Source organism: Ursus americanus, chromosome 19 (assembly GCF_024610735.1).
Source record: "Ursus americanus isolate L20-20 chromosome 19, mUrsAme1.1.p, whole genome shotgun sequence".
Classification (NCBI taxonomy): Eukaryota; Metazoa; Chordata; class Mammalia; order Carnivora; family Ursidae; genus Ursus; species Ursus americanus.
In genome coordinates, this window is record NC_142145.1 from 36,336,314 (window position 1) to 36,352,110 (window position 15,797).

Sequence of the window (15,797 nt, forward strand, 5' to 3'; positions counted from 1 at the left end):
ACCGAGTCCTATGCCCGGGTGCTTCTTTGTATCATGGAGACAGAGGCCTCAATCCTTGGAGCGCAAGGTTCTTCTTTGACAGAATCCTAAAATTTGGCTGCTTCTAGGCTTCCAGTTCTGGCTGTGGTGTTACCTGAGGGGCTCCAGCCAACTGAGTTGCCGTTATGTGCAAGCCCTTAGACTTGAGTATCTTTCCTACTATGTATAGAAATCCACAAATCTGATTTGCCAGTAACTAGTTCCCTAGAATTAACCTTATTTAAAAGAATTCCATTGCCGTGCACCCCAAAGTGTAGTCCTCAGATCAGTATCAGCATCATCAGTTTACTAAATCCAACTCTGTCAGTTCGAGAAGCACTGTACCATCTTAGTTTAAGGAGGACCCAACTGCCTCATCCTGGAAGGCTAGGATTAAAGCTGGACTTCAGGTTGGCGCCTCCTGACTCATAAGGTGCACGCAGATTCCCTGGGGAGCTTGATGAAATGCTGACTCTAATTCAGTAGGTCCGTGTGGAGCCCGAGACTTTGTATTTGTAACTACCTCCCAGGTGATGTCAATGCTGTTGGTCCTTGGAACCACATTTTGAGTAGCAAGAGGATAGCAGTTCTTGAAATGTGTCAGACTGTATTACCAGAGGTGCTTGTTACAAATACAGATTCCTTGGCTCCAGTCCAGACATGCTAATTCAGATTAATCATTTTTTTCAGGTGACTTTGGCAATTAGACAAATTTAGGAAATGCTGAGGTAGGGATCAGAGTTAAAGGTGGCCCCTAGGCGATGAGGGGATGAAGCCTTGAGAGGCAGCCAAAAGAGACCTGAACAGACACCCATGGAAATGCTTTTGTTGCTCACCTCCAAATGGGAGGGGGTGTCTGAGCGCCCACTAGTGGCCATATCGGGTCAGGATTTGCCCGGGCACTGATGTATGGCAGAGCCCCTTGGTTTCTTCCTCTCGTGCCTCTTGAGTGTTTATAGCATTTTCATGAACTGTAAATCAACCCCAGACTCTGTGAGCACGACTTTCAGCACCATTCCAAGTCAGAGTTCCCAAAAATGCCATTCATGAAGTGTCAGAGCCAGACTCACAGATTCTGCTAGTGGTTCCGCAAAGGAATTGGCTCCTTGAACAAACAAAACCCACAACCCAACATCCCATGGGAATCCAGAGGTTCTGGGAAGAGAAATGAGAATGTAGGGAATGATTGCCTCTGTGGACTCCGAGTTTTTGTCCACTCCTTGCAACTCTAATTTGATTCCTGTTGCGATCAACACACCGACCTCCAGGGGGTGCTGATTCTCCTTTCTCCCTAGCTCTAGCACAAACGGAACAAAAGCTACTAATTCATTTATTCATTCATTTGACGCATGACTGTGAAGCTCGTAACCGCCAAGTACCTGGCTAGACGCTGCGAGTCAAAGGATCGAGTCAAGTAACATAAAGTGCTTATAACGGTGTCAGATATAAAGCGAGCACTTCATACGCGAACTCTTCCAAAGGCAGGGAAAGGTGAGATACTTCGCTGTACTTTAAGACTCAAACGATGGGTCCTGCTTTGTGCTGCCCATGCTGACTTGTCTTTCTCCCTTGAGCAGACTGACTCCATGTTGCTTTAAGAAAGATTCATTGAAAGAAAGGACTAAAATACGCAGATGTAGTGTTTTTAAAAACATTTTTTTAATGAAGAAATAATTCCATTCCAAAATATAGACACACAATTAAATAGTTTAATCACTTCAAAATATAACATGTCCCCAGGAGGTTCCAGCACACACACACACACACACACACACGCACACACAAAACAATACTTAACAGCAATACAAAAAAAACCCCATACAATAGTAGTTTTGTTACAATACCAATGAATATTGTGAAATCTTTAGTGTCTCTGAATTGGTTATTTCAAATGGTGTCAAATGACAGTAGTCATAATTAAAAATGTCTTACAGTTAACTAGCCTCAAGATGTAACATTTCTGATTTTTTTTCTCTTTTTGGTTCAAAAGTAAAAATGCCCTTTCTTCTGAGGACACAGTGGAGTTCTTGTTTGTGGCTCCTTGCGCGGAATCAAACCAAGGTGATTGCAGCAACCAAAGGTTGCCGTATTTACAAGGTCTATCTACAGTTAACAGCCAAGAACTAATAAGGGGGGACAAAGATGATCAAAGTAAAAGCAGACATCAGTGCTAAATTATGACGCAACGGTTTGGCTCATGCATATAAGAAAATACATAGTATATCACAACAAAGGCCACACTCTTATGCAATTCAGTTCACATTACTACTTACAAATGAACCTTCCCTGCCTTATAGAGATCACTCGAGAATCCATTTTTCACAATCTCCAGCACATCTCCCTCTGACCAACCGAACTTACCCCAACTTGCGTCCTGACCAACCGCAACTGATTCCTGAATCTCATACAGATTTTGCCCTCCACCCTCCTCCCTCCGTCCCTTCGCATGGCGCTGTGGGGGACGTTGGCTGTGTTAGACCAGTGCTCAGTAATAGGCCCCCATCTCTGATGGAGGTGGATGTGAAATTTATTGTGGAACAAGAAAGAAACAACCCCCGCAAGATATAACTGTATCTCCTGGACAGGACAGGTGAAACCTGCTGGGTTTGCAGTTAGAACAGGTCCCAAAAGTAAATTTGGAGAGCCAAGGAAAGAACCCCCCCCAAAACCACAAACACCCAAAACAACGCATGCCATTTTGTCTCGGTTACAGGACAGGGGTGCTTGAGTCTGGTCTCAGTGCTGACGTGGAGCTAAGGGAAAGAAAAGGCGGCTGGTTAGTCAGGAACTGGTCATTGGCGGCAGTTTCCAGAGTCCTTGCAATGGCTTGTACGATGCTAGCGACAACCGTGTCATGAGGTTGGCAATGAAAGCTATGACAAGGGGGAAGGTTATCAGCAAAACGGTTCAAACCTTAGACAAGCGTTTTGATGTAGAAACACAGAGTGACTACAGATGTCAGCTCAGTCCAGTCAGAGGCTGAATGCCACTTGCAGGATTCGAGTTCCGAGTTCCAGAACTACCTGGCTATGAGTTAGAGCTGACAGCAATGTAGGTAGCAGGGATGGAGTGGTTTTAAGTACTGAGTATGAGGCACGAGGGGCCACCTGCTCCATCTAGAGAGGTATGGTTTCACAGACGATGGGCAGTGGAAAGGAGATGAACGTTAAGATAAACCAATAAAACTCATAATACAATCCGTCTGTGCAAAGAAATCTGAGAACTGTGCAGTTGTGCCCTTTGGTGTCAGCCTATTCTCAGGGACATTTGTCAGGCTGGTTCTCTGGGGAAGTATGAAGAAGCACATCAACGGACAGAATGGGCTTCTCAGAATGCCAACCGAGAGCTTTGCTATCCCCAAGGCAAGTGATTTTGTTCCAAAAGGCAGCCAAGGACATGGTTTCTGACCAGATGCGGAGACGGGACCACCTAAGAGCCCTCTGGAGAGGGACCTGGAAGGTGTCAGGATGTCTGTTCTCACCTGGGCACACACCAATCACCAACTATGTGGGGGTGGGAGAAGGTTTTTGCCAGCCCCGGAAGCAAAATCGAATTGCTGATGCTTTGAGGTTGACTCAGAGCCTTTCTTGCTTATTCTGAATAAGGCCTTTTTAGAGATTTTATATGCAACTTTATTCTAAAGCAGTGGTTCTCAACCTTTAGCATGCACCAGAAATCACCTGCAGGGCCTATTAAAGCACAGACGGCTGGGCCCAATCCCCAGACTTTCTGATTCAGCGGCCCCAGGGTGGGGTTTAGGAATTCGCCTTTCTAGATAAATTCCCAGTGATGCTGATGCTGCTGGTCCAGGGCACAGGCTTTGAGAGCCACTGTCTTAAAATGATGCTCTCTTCTCTTTTAAAGGAGACAGGAATTCCAGAGAAGCTGCCGATTTAAGTATAACGTATTCAATATGTTGCCAGATTTTTATTTCATGAAATCTTGCAGCAAGTAGATTATGTTTTCATTTCCCCAGATTCCCTAAGGGAGGTCTTTCATGCTCCCTGACAAGGGCCCTCATAAAGGACCGTCCACAGAGCCTTTCATTCTTCCTTCTTCGACAATGCTTTTGCACATCAGCTTTTCGCTGAGTGCAAAATCCCAACTCCACTTAGAAGAGCCCGTTTCCTCTCCCGTGACCACAGAAGGCTGCATGCAGAACACCAGGTAGCCAGCTAAGGCAATAAACATTCAGAAATAAAAGGAGAGTGAGCGTTTGCAAGCACACTTGAAGCCTGTACATTTAAAGCTGAAGGCCTCCAGACAACCTGACCGGGAAGCTGTGGGCGAGCCGTGTGATTAGACATGCTCCCTAAGGCTAAAACGAGAGGGACACGCCCGTGGAAGAGCAGAGATCACTTGAGTCCGTTTGGGGATCTTATGGCACCTGTGGTTTATAAACAGCTTTAGCAACGAGTATTTCAAAACATAGTTCACAGTTTTTAAGAAGATCTGTGCTGATTTTCAAAACTAGATACTATATCATTTGAATGTTGCCTTTTTTTTCTTTTTGAATATGATATCTATTTGGAAAAAATATTTACACTAAATTCTATGGCTGATTTGTTAGAGTATCTTGAAAGAAAACAACCCCAAGTTGGAAAGTAGCCCCAAAGACTGGATTATCCTGGTGTGATGGGTTCAAGTCACTGCTCACAGAGACTTAGAGACCAATGCAGACAGTGCAGGCCAAGGACCCTTCCTGGCTTCCGGGCTCTGAGTCTGTACACTCAGGTACCGAATCCTTCGGGGTTAGTGAATAATTGCGAGTGGTTGTTTTTTTCCAATTGCTGTGGAAAAAAAAAACGTACAGTGTATAATAAACTGGTTCGCTAAAATCTCAAAGAATCCAGAAATCAAATGTCTAGCTATAAACAGTATTAATATTGTCATTGTAAACGGAACAGGTTCATACCGTGTGCAAAGGCTTACAATGCTTGTTAATACTGCCATCGTGAGTAACAGCAGCGTGGGTTTTCAGCCTTGGCTTTTCCTTTCTCTCTGTGTGTGTGTGGTGGTCCTTGTTTTTCTGTTTCTAATCAGGGATGAGCCATGTTACAGAAGATGTAGCCGAAAAATTAGCTTTGAACAGAAGTCAGAAGTCCTTTTTTTTTTCCTTCTCAAAACACACACCTATGAACTACAAATCTTAGAACGCAAAGTTAGCTGCTCTAGAGTCGGCAGAACGTGTCTCTAGGGGTGGGGTGTGCCAGGAGCTGCTGCGCGGGGGGCTCCTCTCTGCGCGGAGGCTGCTGCCGGGCCGTGTCTTCTCCTCTGTGGGGGTGGGTGCGGGGCTCTCCTTCATCACCAGCTTTCGTGTTACCTTCATCATCTGTCTGACTATAGCTTGCCTGGGAATAAGGAATGTGTAATTTTTTTTTTTTAAAGATGCAAACTGTTCTCTAAATTAGGGTGTCGAAGCTTAGGATTCCCCCCAGCCCCCCGACACACATACATTCACATTCTCTCTCTCCTCCTTTCCTCTGACAATCAGGAGCAAATGTCCTGGGACACCGTGTGCTATTGCTCCTTCTGAAAGAGAGGATGGGAATCCTCTGCATGGAGTCTCTTGCTTAATGGGTATCTGAGGCATCTGGAGGGTTAAAGCAACCCAAAGAGAAATGTGTGTGCTGTTCTCACCAGACAAGCAGATGAGACCACCAACCTACCATCGAAATGCCATGGTAATTAGAAAAAAAAAATCCACTTTCGGTGGTCCAAGCCCCCTGTTTCTGAAGTTAGGATGTGGCTGGCCCATGAGAGTGGTATACCATGTAGGGAGAGGGATGGAAAAGGGACAAATCCAAGATCTGAGTCTTCCGAAATGGAGTTTTGGTGGATTCTTAAATTTAGTATTAAATATTACATAGACCGTATTTCTTCCAAAGAGGCTAGTTGAAAGGCAAGATTTTACTCTCTTCGCTCCTGTTAGTATCGATGACTGCATACTTATCTTCAAATAGCTCTTTTTGAGCAGAGGGTGGGTCTTCTCTTTCTCTGGGGTCCCACCCACTGCCCCTTACCCCTGTAGGGCTCTACCCTGATGGACGCCTAATTGACTTGCGGTGATGAAGTTGGCTTCCCGACCTTTGGATAAGAGATGCCCAGCTTTGGGGCAATTTCTGGTCTTGCCGCATGGTCAAAAAGCCCAAACAAATCGATGTCAATAGCATGAACTGTTCCAAGATTTCAGTTCTATTTCTTGGTTACATTGAGAAAAATTATTCTAGGATAGAACTAGCTGCAAAGATGAAAAGCCGCTGGCTTCTGGATTGATGCGTAGGTTTTAAATACGTTTTGCCTAAGTGGCTGATTTCGAGACAGGCTCACGTCTAGAGGCCCGTGGAGTGCCAACTCAGGAGGCACACGATGTGGTAAATGGCAGGGAACATGATGGTTTCAAGTTTCCACTGCCAAATTGACAACAAAAGATGAGAACAGCGGCCTAAGAACTTTTAGAGTACTGAAATCTTTGGCTTTTAGGTGGAAGAACCAAATGCCACTTCTTATCTGAGTTTATGTCAAGGACATTTCATTAATTTGTTTAAGAAAATATTTTTCTAAGAACTAGTAACTGATATTTAAATAATGTGCAGAATAAAAATGATCCAGTTGTTGGCTCTAAGAGAAAGAAAAGGCTGTGAAAGGGGAGGGTTGCTCCTTTGGGACTAGATTTGTTATAATGGGAGTAAAAGTTTTCAGAAACAGCTCCTGGGAATTGTTTCCACTGTGGTCATCATGACTCAGGAGAGCATGTGCTGTGGCATTCTCAAATCCAAGGGAGGGAGACCAGAATACAGTCAGATCCTTCTTTTCACACCAAAAGGGCCTCAGAGCTTGTAAAGTCTATAATAGCAGGCCATGATTTCCACTTGCTTAATCCTAACCCAAGGACTGAGACAGGAGGTCAGTAATGCATGAGCTAGGATATATTCTTTGCAAGTTGATTTGTCATTTAAGAGAAAGAGATCCCTTTTTAAATATAGCAGCCAGAGTTGACTTTACTACCAGCTGTACTATAGACTTCTGGGAGTCGGTGGTTGGGAAAGACCGTAGACTGAAGTAGATACAAGTCCTTGGGCCCCTAGAGCCAGAGACTGGGAGAGGTGTGTCTACTCTGAACTGTAATGAGGGACAGCTAAATGGCCATCAGCTGGAGCCAGAGACACCATAAGACTTACGAGACGGTGTAGCCAGAAGTGTATAAAATCATGGCACCTAGCTGAGTCCTAGCTTTGTTCATAAAAACACAGAGAGCAAGCTAGTTCTGAGTCCCGGGCGGGAAGGGGGTTCCCATACACTTCCATCATAACTGCAGCTGCTCCCCGGGACGGAATTGCTTGTAAAGTACGAGTGTCGTGTCAGGCACGTACGTGTGTGCTCATAAGAAATTATGGTGTGTCTGCCACCATGTTAAGCTCTTTATAAACTACATCCCAGTGAGGACAACTCCACTACGAGGTAAGTATTACGATGTATGTTGTGTAGAGGGAACAGAAGTTCATAGGGGTTTAATAATTTGTCAGGGTATGCGGCCATGATTCGGTGGAACCCCTATTTGAAATCAGGTCTGTCAGAGTCCAAGCGTCTGAGCTTTAGACCGCGACACGCCAGTGGTCCTGCCAGTCAAGTGCTATTCTCTCTACACCACACACATGACTGAGAATTTTCCACGTATGTTGGTAGGTTCCTGGGGGTGGGGAATCATATGCCACGTAAATGATATTTTAAATAAAGCTGTATCTTGCTGAATTCCACAATGAATTTGAATCAGCTATTCCAAAAATATAAGGCTGCAGAAGTTGTCCTCTCTGTTTTGCTTCTTTTGTTTTCTTTACTCATACATGATTTTGTTTTCACTTGTTAAGGTGCTCACATTTGATCTCTGGGTCCGGAATACAGTATGGCTCTGAGGCTGGCCCATCTCTGGATTGCTGAGCGCACCTAGACTTTTCCTTCCCAAGTGATAGAGAGGCTGCACACTCAGGTGCTGTTAGGGATGGGTGATGAGGCGCCATAGCCCCCGAGGATTTCTGGGGCATCTCTGGTGTTAGAGAAGTTTCTGTGCCACTTTTCCTATTTAATAGAGTAAAAAGTCAATTCCCAAGGTTGTCTGCCAAATCTCCACTGGATTATAATGAAATGCTCCATAGGCCGGGATGATTCTTTGATATCAGCAGGGAAGGAGGATATTTTATCACATAGAACATAGAAACACCTAAGAGAGAGTGGTTGTGAATTTAGGTTACTAGGTATCAGAATTCAGTGTACAGTGGCCACGTTTCCTCCTAAATAAGACGGTACTTACTTGAGAGGAGAGTGATAAAAGGATATTGTATTCAGCCTTGCAAGCTGACCTGCGGGTGACAAAGGACACAAACAAGAAAGGTGACATGTCAAGTCTGTGATGCAGTCAAGCCGGTGCATTATTTGGTTGGAAGCCATGCAGAAAGACAGAGAGAGAGAGAGAGAGAGGGTCCCATGAATGAAAACAGCATTCTGACCCATCAAGCAACCATGTGCTCACAGAGTAGTCAGGAAAGCCGCTTCGACAAGCTCTAGGGCATATGCCTTGAGTGGGGACGCACAGGCCTACTGCCATCCCTACACCTTTTCTTTACCTTTCCTTTGAAGTCACTGGGCACGGAAAGGAAAGGAGAGAAAGAGTTTAAGATTAACCAAAGATGGCAAAAACTCCGATTGCATCTTAAGCTAGTAATATAATTTTCCTCCATTTTACTCATGGAAGGTTAAATTCCTAAGTCATTAAAATAAATAAAAATCTAATATTTTTATATGAAATGACTGTCTCTCTTAAAAAAAAAACAAACACCTAGAATTACAGTTACTGTTGTCACCAACATCCAGAAACTGATATGGGCTCGAAGAGGGGCCAGCAGGCGCCGCTAACAGCATGAACCAGAACATTGATTATTTAACCACATCCCTCTTTCCCTCCAGGCAGCAGAGCCAAATGAAATACGTGTAGGAATGCCATCCCTTGGAGTTCCCAGAGACACCCTGGCAGCTTCATCCAGGCTAATTTCCTTCCATGGACAGGCCATAGAAGTGGCAAAGTAAGAGCATTTTCCATGGCTCTCCATTTCCGGCAACTTTGCCCGTTTCCGTAGTGTTGAAGCGTGGCTTTACATATACAATCGTTGATTTTTTTCTTTTTTTGGGGGGTGGGGAATGACTAGGTCTACATTTTAGTTCTTTTTCAAATATGGTTGTTAAACCGAAAAGGCTAATAGAACCTTCCAAAGAGGCAAAATTTTTGTTTTATAGAGTCGGGGTGGGGTTGGTAGGCTTCAGTTTCTCTCTTACTACATTCTTCTTGGGACAATATTTCAAAACAATGCATAAACATATGAGAAGTAGAGGTTATGTATTCTCTCTGCTTCTCTTTCCTTCACTAACAGAATAAGAGAGGGCCACTGCTCATCTAAGAATGTGGAGGAAGCTTGTCTGGCCATTGGACAGAAAGCCCGACGTGAAGAAATATCCTATGGGGCCTGGGGGTGGGGGGGGGCACAGGTCTCAATCAGGCAAACATCCCTGAACTCCCAGGACCTCAAGAAAAAACCTGTGAATTACAGGGAAGAGAAATATACAAGCAAGACAAACAGGGCAGCAGAACAATCTCCATGGGGAAAATGCATCCCCTTTAGGATGACTAATTACACTTACTCCCAGTTGCGTGTGTTATGTTCAGTGAATTCTCAGATGGATTCATACTACACTGCAGTATATATGAAAATCTGTCCATCCACACCCCGCTGAACACAGGGCCAGCAGTACCTCCCACCTCTCTTGGTGAGATTTGATACTCTCCTCCTTATTTATGTTGACATGAGTTGGGCAGGGAAGGAGGATGAGGACAAATGATTCAAGGGAAGAGAGATTTATACTTATTCAGTTTCCGTGGGCCTTGTTCTCTGTATCTTTTTTTTTTTTAATCTATGAGAAAACACATCTTTCCCAATGATCTTGGAAGAGTACGGATTGTTAGTCACTGTGTTTCCCCTAAAGGCACAAGGTCTTTTTCACTTTCCAGATCAGAATTTCTAAGAATTCATGGTGAGTGGTATAGCTCTAAGAAGTACTTACAATTCTTACAACTGTCTAGAATATGTGGAGTAAGGAATGCAATCAGAATATTCTGGAGAGGGAGGGTGGAAGAAAGAAGGCATGGATTTTCTGGGTAAAATCCAAGAGCCAGCTACCACGGGGTGGGGGGTGGAGCGCCGGGGGGGGGGGCGGGGGCCGGGCCTGGCTCCCCATACCTGGTAGGCTTCATCCTGCAGCTTCTGTTTCAGGTACTCTTCCATCTTGAGCTCGTTCTCCAGCTGCCGGACCGAGTCATTTTCATAGTTCTCATCCTCTGGCCGCACATAGGGGTCCCCATCTTCTGAGACCCTGGGAACAGACCACAAATGGTGTTTGGGAGCAAATCTTAAAAGTAGGGGTGGAATTCATGTGTTAGCTGTAGTTTTGGGGCCCATTTACCGAGTCCCCCAATTCGCTTCTTGGCTTCAGTTCACTTCAATCCAACATCTTCTGTTACATAACAGAAAATTAAAAAACAAACAAACATAGAAACTTTGGAATTTTGGAGAAATAGATAATCAAGGAATTCTCAGATGTAGTTTTTCTTTTTTTTTAAAAAGATTTTATTTATTCATTTGACAGAGAGAGTGACATCCAGCGAGAGAGGGAACACAAGCAGGGGGAGTGGGAGAGAAAGAAGCAGGCTCCCAGTGGAGGAGCCTGATGTGGGGCTCGATCCCATAGCGCCAGGATCACGCCCTGAGCCGGTGGCAGACGCTTAACGGCTGCACCACCCAGGCGCCCCCAGATGTAGTTTTTCTATGGCAGTCTGATGATCATTGGTCATCTGTGTTTCCCTCTGATTTACGGGAATGAGTTGCTTTTAAAGTGTGTGTCAATATTAAAAGAGGCAACCTTATCTTTTGAGAGGATATATTTTCCCAATCTGTGGGCTTTTTTTTTTTTTTTTAAGTGGAATCCAAGAACACTTTCTATAAGGAGAGTGAGCCCTCTAGTGAAATAATGATTAAGGACATTTGTTCATAATTTACCCCCCTTCGTGTTATGCACATATATAGGGACGTGCACCCATGTACTTTATTTTTACATTAGAATAAGTCTTAGAATATCAGCTCATGGGTGTCAGGAAGGTAATACTTGAACCCACAACTCTTGATCTTAAAAAATTATGCTAGCTCTGAATCCAAGAATCCACTCAAATAGCTCAATTCTCTCATGAGATAAATAGCGAAGAATGATCTCATTCACTAATGTGTGATTCTATTTGCATCTATCCATCCCGGTTTATAAAAACCCTTCCTGAGACTAAACATAAATTCACTACCTAAATCATAGGACTAAAACATTCTCAGGGTAAAACCCGGTACCTGTTTAGATAGTACAGATATGAAAACATCCCCTAAAGTGAAGAGTGCAGTCAAGTAGATGTTTCTGGGTTGGAACTTAAATGCCATTGTTCATGTTTATTTATATCTGTACGACATGTTCTCATTATTTTTAGAGGTTTGGGGCCAGCCTAAAGAGGTCTGCGAGGCCTCTGTGAACTTTCCTTCCCAATCCCTGCAGCTGTGTTGGTAGCTGGTACTGTCACCAGCATACCGGGGACAGTGGAGTGGGGTAGATTTAGCTATAGTCTTGAATTTTTGGATTAGAACAAGAAAACTTTAGGAAACCACAGGTAAATGCTTCATTATGAAAAGTCAAACAGATATGTTACTTACCAGACTAAACTGACGACCATTAATTCACCATTTTGAATAAAAGCAAATCAAATAATTCTAAATTATAGAGGAAAGGACAAGAAAGCAAACTAAAATTAAAAGCAGCAGCCTACTGCTATTTAAAATTATGTTAGAATTGTTTTGTTTGGATCTCTTGGCCTGCCTTTTCACCACCCGCTTTCAAACCACATCTATTTATAGTTCCCCGCTATTACTGGTCTACTCACTACTTGGATTGAGATCCGAAACACCAGAAAGGCCTCTGGTTAGTTTCTTCTTTGGGTCCTGAAAATGGCCAGTTTATTTTTGTAGACGAGTCCGCAGCATTTTTCACATTGAGCACCATCACCTTCCTAGTTTGTAATGCTCAGTGAAGCCCTTTGCAACCCTCTGGTGAGCCTCTCTGCCCACCTTTCTCACTGCCGCATGAGCCCAGCTCTCTTGAAGGCTCCCTTGCTTGCCTGCCTTCCTTCCCTCCCGAGCTGGGCTCAGCAAGTCTGTGAGAGCGCCTCCCCCTCTGCTTCTCAGCTTTGGTTTCCTAGGCCTTGTCTACTTGGAGTTTGAGCTGATCCAGGGACACAGAAAAGTCTAGAGGGGACGTCACTGAATCTGCTGCTTTCTGTCAAGCTACAGAAACCTAATTGGGTGAAAATCTTTGCACAATGCCTTTCAAAGGTCAGATTTATACATACTCAACAAGTCAACCAGACTGGATTTCTTTATAATGAGGTTTCAGACATTTACTGATTTCAGTCCTAGTGTTTATATAACGTTGTTTACACCCATTCTGAGTAGAGGCCCCTCTAGCGTCACCTGGGCCTCTAAGGGCAAATACAGTACCTTTAGACGATAGGATGATTTATCTCCCGAGCAAGTCTGTGAGTCCCGAAGGCAGGGAGTGATGTTTTCATACTATTTTGTACACAATGAACACCATGCCCTGGGCACACCAAGCTCTCAACAAGCACGGGTTGGTTCTGGTCATTGCTATTCTGGATATAGTGAAGGGGGAGAAGTCCCAACACCAAATTTAATGTAGCACCCTCCTACCTCTTCTGGCAGAAAAGGAAACTGTATCATCCCTTTCTGAAGCAAAGCACGAAGCAACCATGTTTCTATTTTCCTCTATTCCCCACAGGGTGTTGTGTTACTCAGACATGCCCCCCGCAGAAGATACTCACACGTCACTGCGCATGGTGCTGGGGGTAGCGCTGCCGTGGAGGTACCCAGGTTTTCGGGCGTGGATTTGTGCTAGAAAAGCCTTTTCAGAGGTTGGCGATGGGACCAGATCCTCAAACTGAGTCCGTGTGAATTCAGAATCCACGTTACTCTCTGTTTCACTCCCCACCTCTATTAGGTATGATGGAAGAAATGAAGAAGGACTTAGATTTTTTTTTTTTTTTTTTACGATTGGCAAATAAAGGGCTGGGCTGAACATAAGCCAACCTGTGCTGTAGAAAACATTAACCAGTTATGGTACATAAGTCAGGTGAGTTTATTATTATTTTTTTCCAAAATGACATTTGTTACTGACATGAGTTTCAAGAAAATCGTTTGGTATACAGAATTGTCTTTTTGAAATCTCAATCATATTGAGGAATTTTTGTGTCTTGACTTAGTATTTCTGCTTTATCCTTTCTAGAAAAGTCTTCGTGAGAACTGCTCTTACTTGTGCTTACTGTTACTTTAATTTAGGAAATACAAATCTAAAATATTATATTCACTTAATATCTCAAAGTATTGGGAGTATAAACTAATAGCAGTTGAAGCTTCCACAGTGAGAATAACACTTTGGTCATCATGTGCTGGGGCAGTGGGTACTGGCCATGAGGCAGGATGGATGAACTACCGCCATTTTTATCCCACTTGGTGATCTCAAATTAGACCAGCAGCAACAATTTCATTACTTTAATTCTTACTCTAGAGGCTTTAAGAAACTTAAATCCAGAATTTTTTTTTAATATTGAGGTTTTATTTCTTACGATTGTTTAATCTCCAACTTTGTGACTGCCAGGCAAATATTTTGCTAGGTGGGCTTAAGGAACAAATGAGATGTATTAGTAACTGGTGAGATATTTGTTTGCACGTTCATGTTGTTAAAGTTTTAAAAGCTGTGTAGTCTTATTAGAATAAAGAGTCCCTCTCAATGTAATGCTCTTTATTTTCGGGGCAGATCTTTCTTTGGACATTTTGCAAAGGTAAATTTCAATTTAGCCTCATTCAAATAGCCATGCATTTCAAATGAACAGAGTTTAAATGAGTAAATAAAACATTTGACCTTTTAAGGTAACTTTAGTATCATGTCACTTTGGATCATAATATTACAAGTTATAAATATTAGATATTACAAAAACTGGAATTACAAATCAATTTTAGTGTATTTCTTTATTCCTCCCTGTATTTTTCAAACTTTCTGCATTGACCATGTATTAGTCTTCCCATTAGCAAAATATAAACAATACTAAAAAAATCAGAAAATATCAACAAAATATCACATAGATTTTTAAAATATCTTTTTCTCTTTGCCCATGAGGAGATCTCTAACAGGGGCCCCTAGCACTTATGGGTCCCTCTGCAGTGAGCAGACAAATGAGAGGGGGTTGGGGACTCACCGGAATTCAGCTCTTTCACGAGAGAGGACATGGTGTTAGTGATGGAATCCGCTGCTACTAGTAAGTCATTCCTTAAGTTTCTTCTTGAACCTGCAGTGAAGAAGAAATGATCATTTGAAAAAAAGCACAGCCTTCCCTCTTTTCTTCCCCCAAATTTTTATGCAGTTTATCATTTACATTGATAATCCTGGAGCAAGAAAACTCCCAAGACCTCTCCTTTTCAGAAGTGCTTTGGTTCATTTTCTGAAACAATACATTGTACTTGGGGCTGTGGCCACTGAAGAGGGAGGTGTTCATTTAATTTCTTGTACAAATCGGGACAAGTTTGTGAGTGAAAGGGGGTGGCATGATAATAAGACTAGGTGACCTGGCACCAACTGGGCTGGTCCCAGGTCAGTGAGTATCTCTGGCCATCTTTCTTAGGAAAACTCACAGAGATGTAAAGCCTGGTGTTGCCCACTGAGCTGCACCTTGCCCGCTGCTGCTACTGTTTCAGCCACGACCTGGTGGCTAAGCACATGGGATTCTGAGCTCCATCACCACTGCCTCTGTCTCTCTCCTCAGGGCTCCCAGAGCTCCCCCTACCATCACAGGTATCTGTGGGGAGTGGGAACCCTATTCACTGAATGCCCCAGAGCGTGGAACAGGGGTGGGGGTTCTTGCACCTGTTGTGAGACCTGGGCAGAAGATGTATGTTGGGTACTCTGAGTTGCAACTTAGGCTATGGTTCTCCACGGTAGACAAAGATTATGATGATGTTTCAGGCACACAAAGGGTTAAATGGGTATCTGTAGGCTGGCTTGGGTGTGAGGTAGAGATGGAACAGAGGGCCAGGCAGGCACCATGATATCTTGGAGAAAAAGGGCTCAAGATCGCAAACACCTGACTTGCAGATGAACTCACGTAGCATGAGCTCTTTATGAGCTAGGGATTGCCTCCAAGCCACGATGGTTCATCCTGTAATTTCTCAGAAAGTAAACTTCAATAAGTAAAATAATAAATATTTATAAATTAAAAAATCAAAGTAGTCAGATAAAACAATGATAATTGAAAGCTCAATTTGATTAAAAATACTGTAAATTTTTTGATGAGATTTAGAGAAAGGACATTTTTTTTTCTTCTAAAAATTAAAAAAAAGGTTATATTGTATAACTTAAATTATTTTCTTTTTCAGAAGAAAAAGGCCTCTTTTGGATCTTTCCCTCTCCCTCACAGCACAGAGTACATCATTCTCTTCCTTTAAAATGTAAGATTTTATCCCCAAACACAATGCACGAGAGTATCCCTTTCCTCACACTCTTGCTATCCCTGCCTATTACTAATGTTAAATTTTCTTTTTAATCTGCCAGGCGGGAGGTGATATTTGGATTTCTCC

At 43.3% G+C, this 15,797-nt stretch overlaps 1 protein-coding gene across 22 annotated transcripts in view; it reads right to left on the reverse strand.

Annotated features, from left to right (window-relative positions):
* Positions 1–1,674: 1,674 nt before the first annotated feature.
* Positions 1,675–15,797, reverse strand: part of DTNA (dystrobrevin alpha) — a 347,196-nt gene continuing 333,073 nt past the window's right edge. For 12 of the 22 annotated variants that reach the window (XM_087869882.1, XM_087869883.1, XM_087869881.1 and 9 more), the window contains 4 exons: positions 14,423–14,512; positions 12,992–13,160; positions 10,305–10,437; positions 1,675–2,771 (listed from right to left, as the gene is read on the reverse strand). In XM_087869882.1, coding sequence (XP_087726008.1) covers positions 2,631–2,771; positions 10,305–10,437; positions 12,992–13,160; positions 14,423–14,512 — 533 coding nt within the window. In that variant the 3' untranslated portion in view covers positions 1,675–2,630. Of the gene's footprint in view, positions 5,370–8,326; positions 8,376–10,304; positions 10,438–12,991; positions 13,161–14,422; positions 14,513–15,797 lie in introns of all 22 variants that reach the window. The other 10 variants (XM_045772866.2, XM_045772858.2, XM_045772874.2 and 7 more) reach the window with 3 other exon arrangements.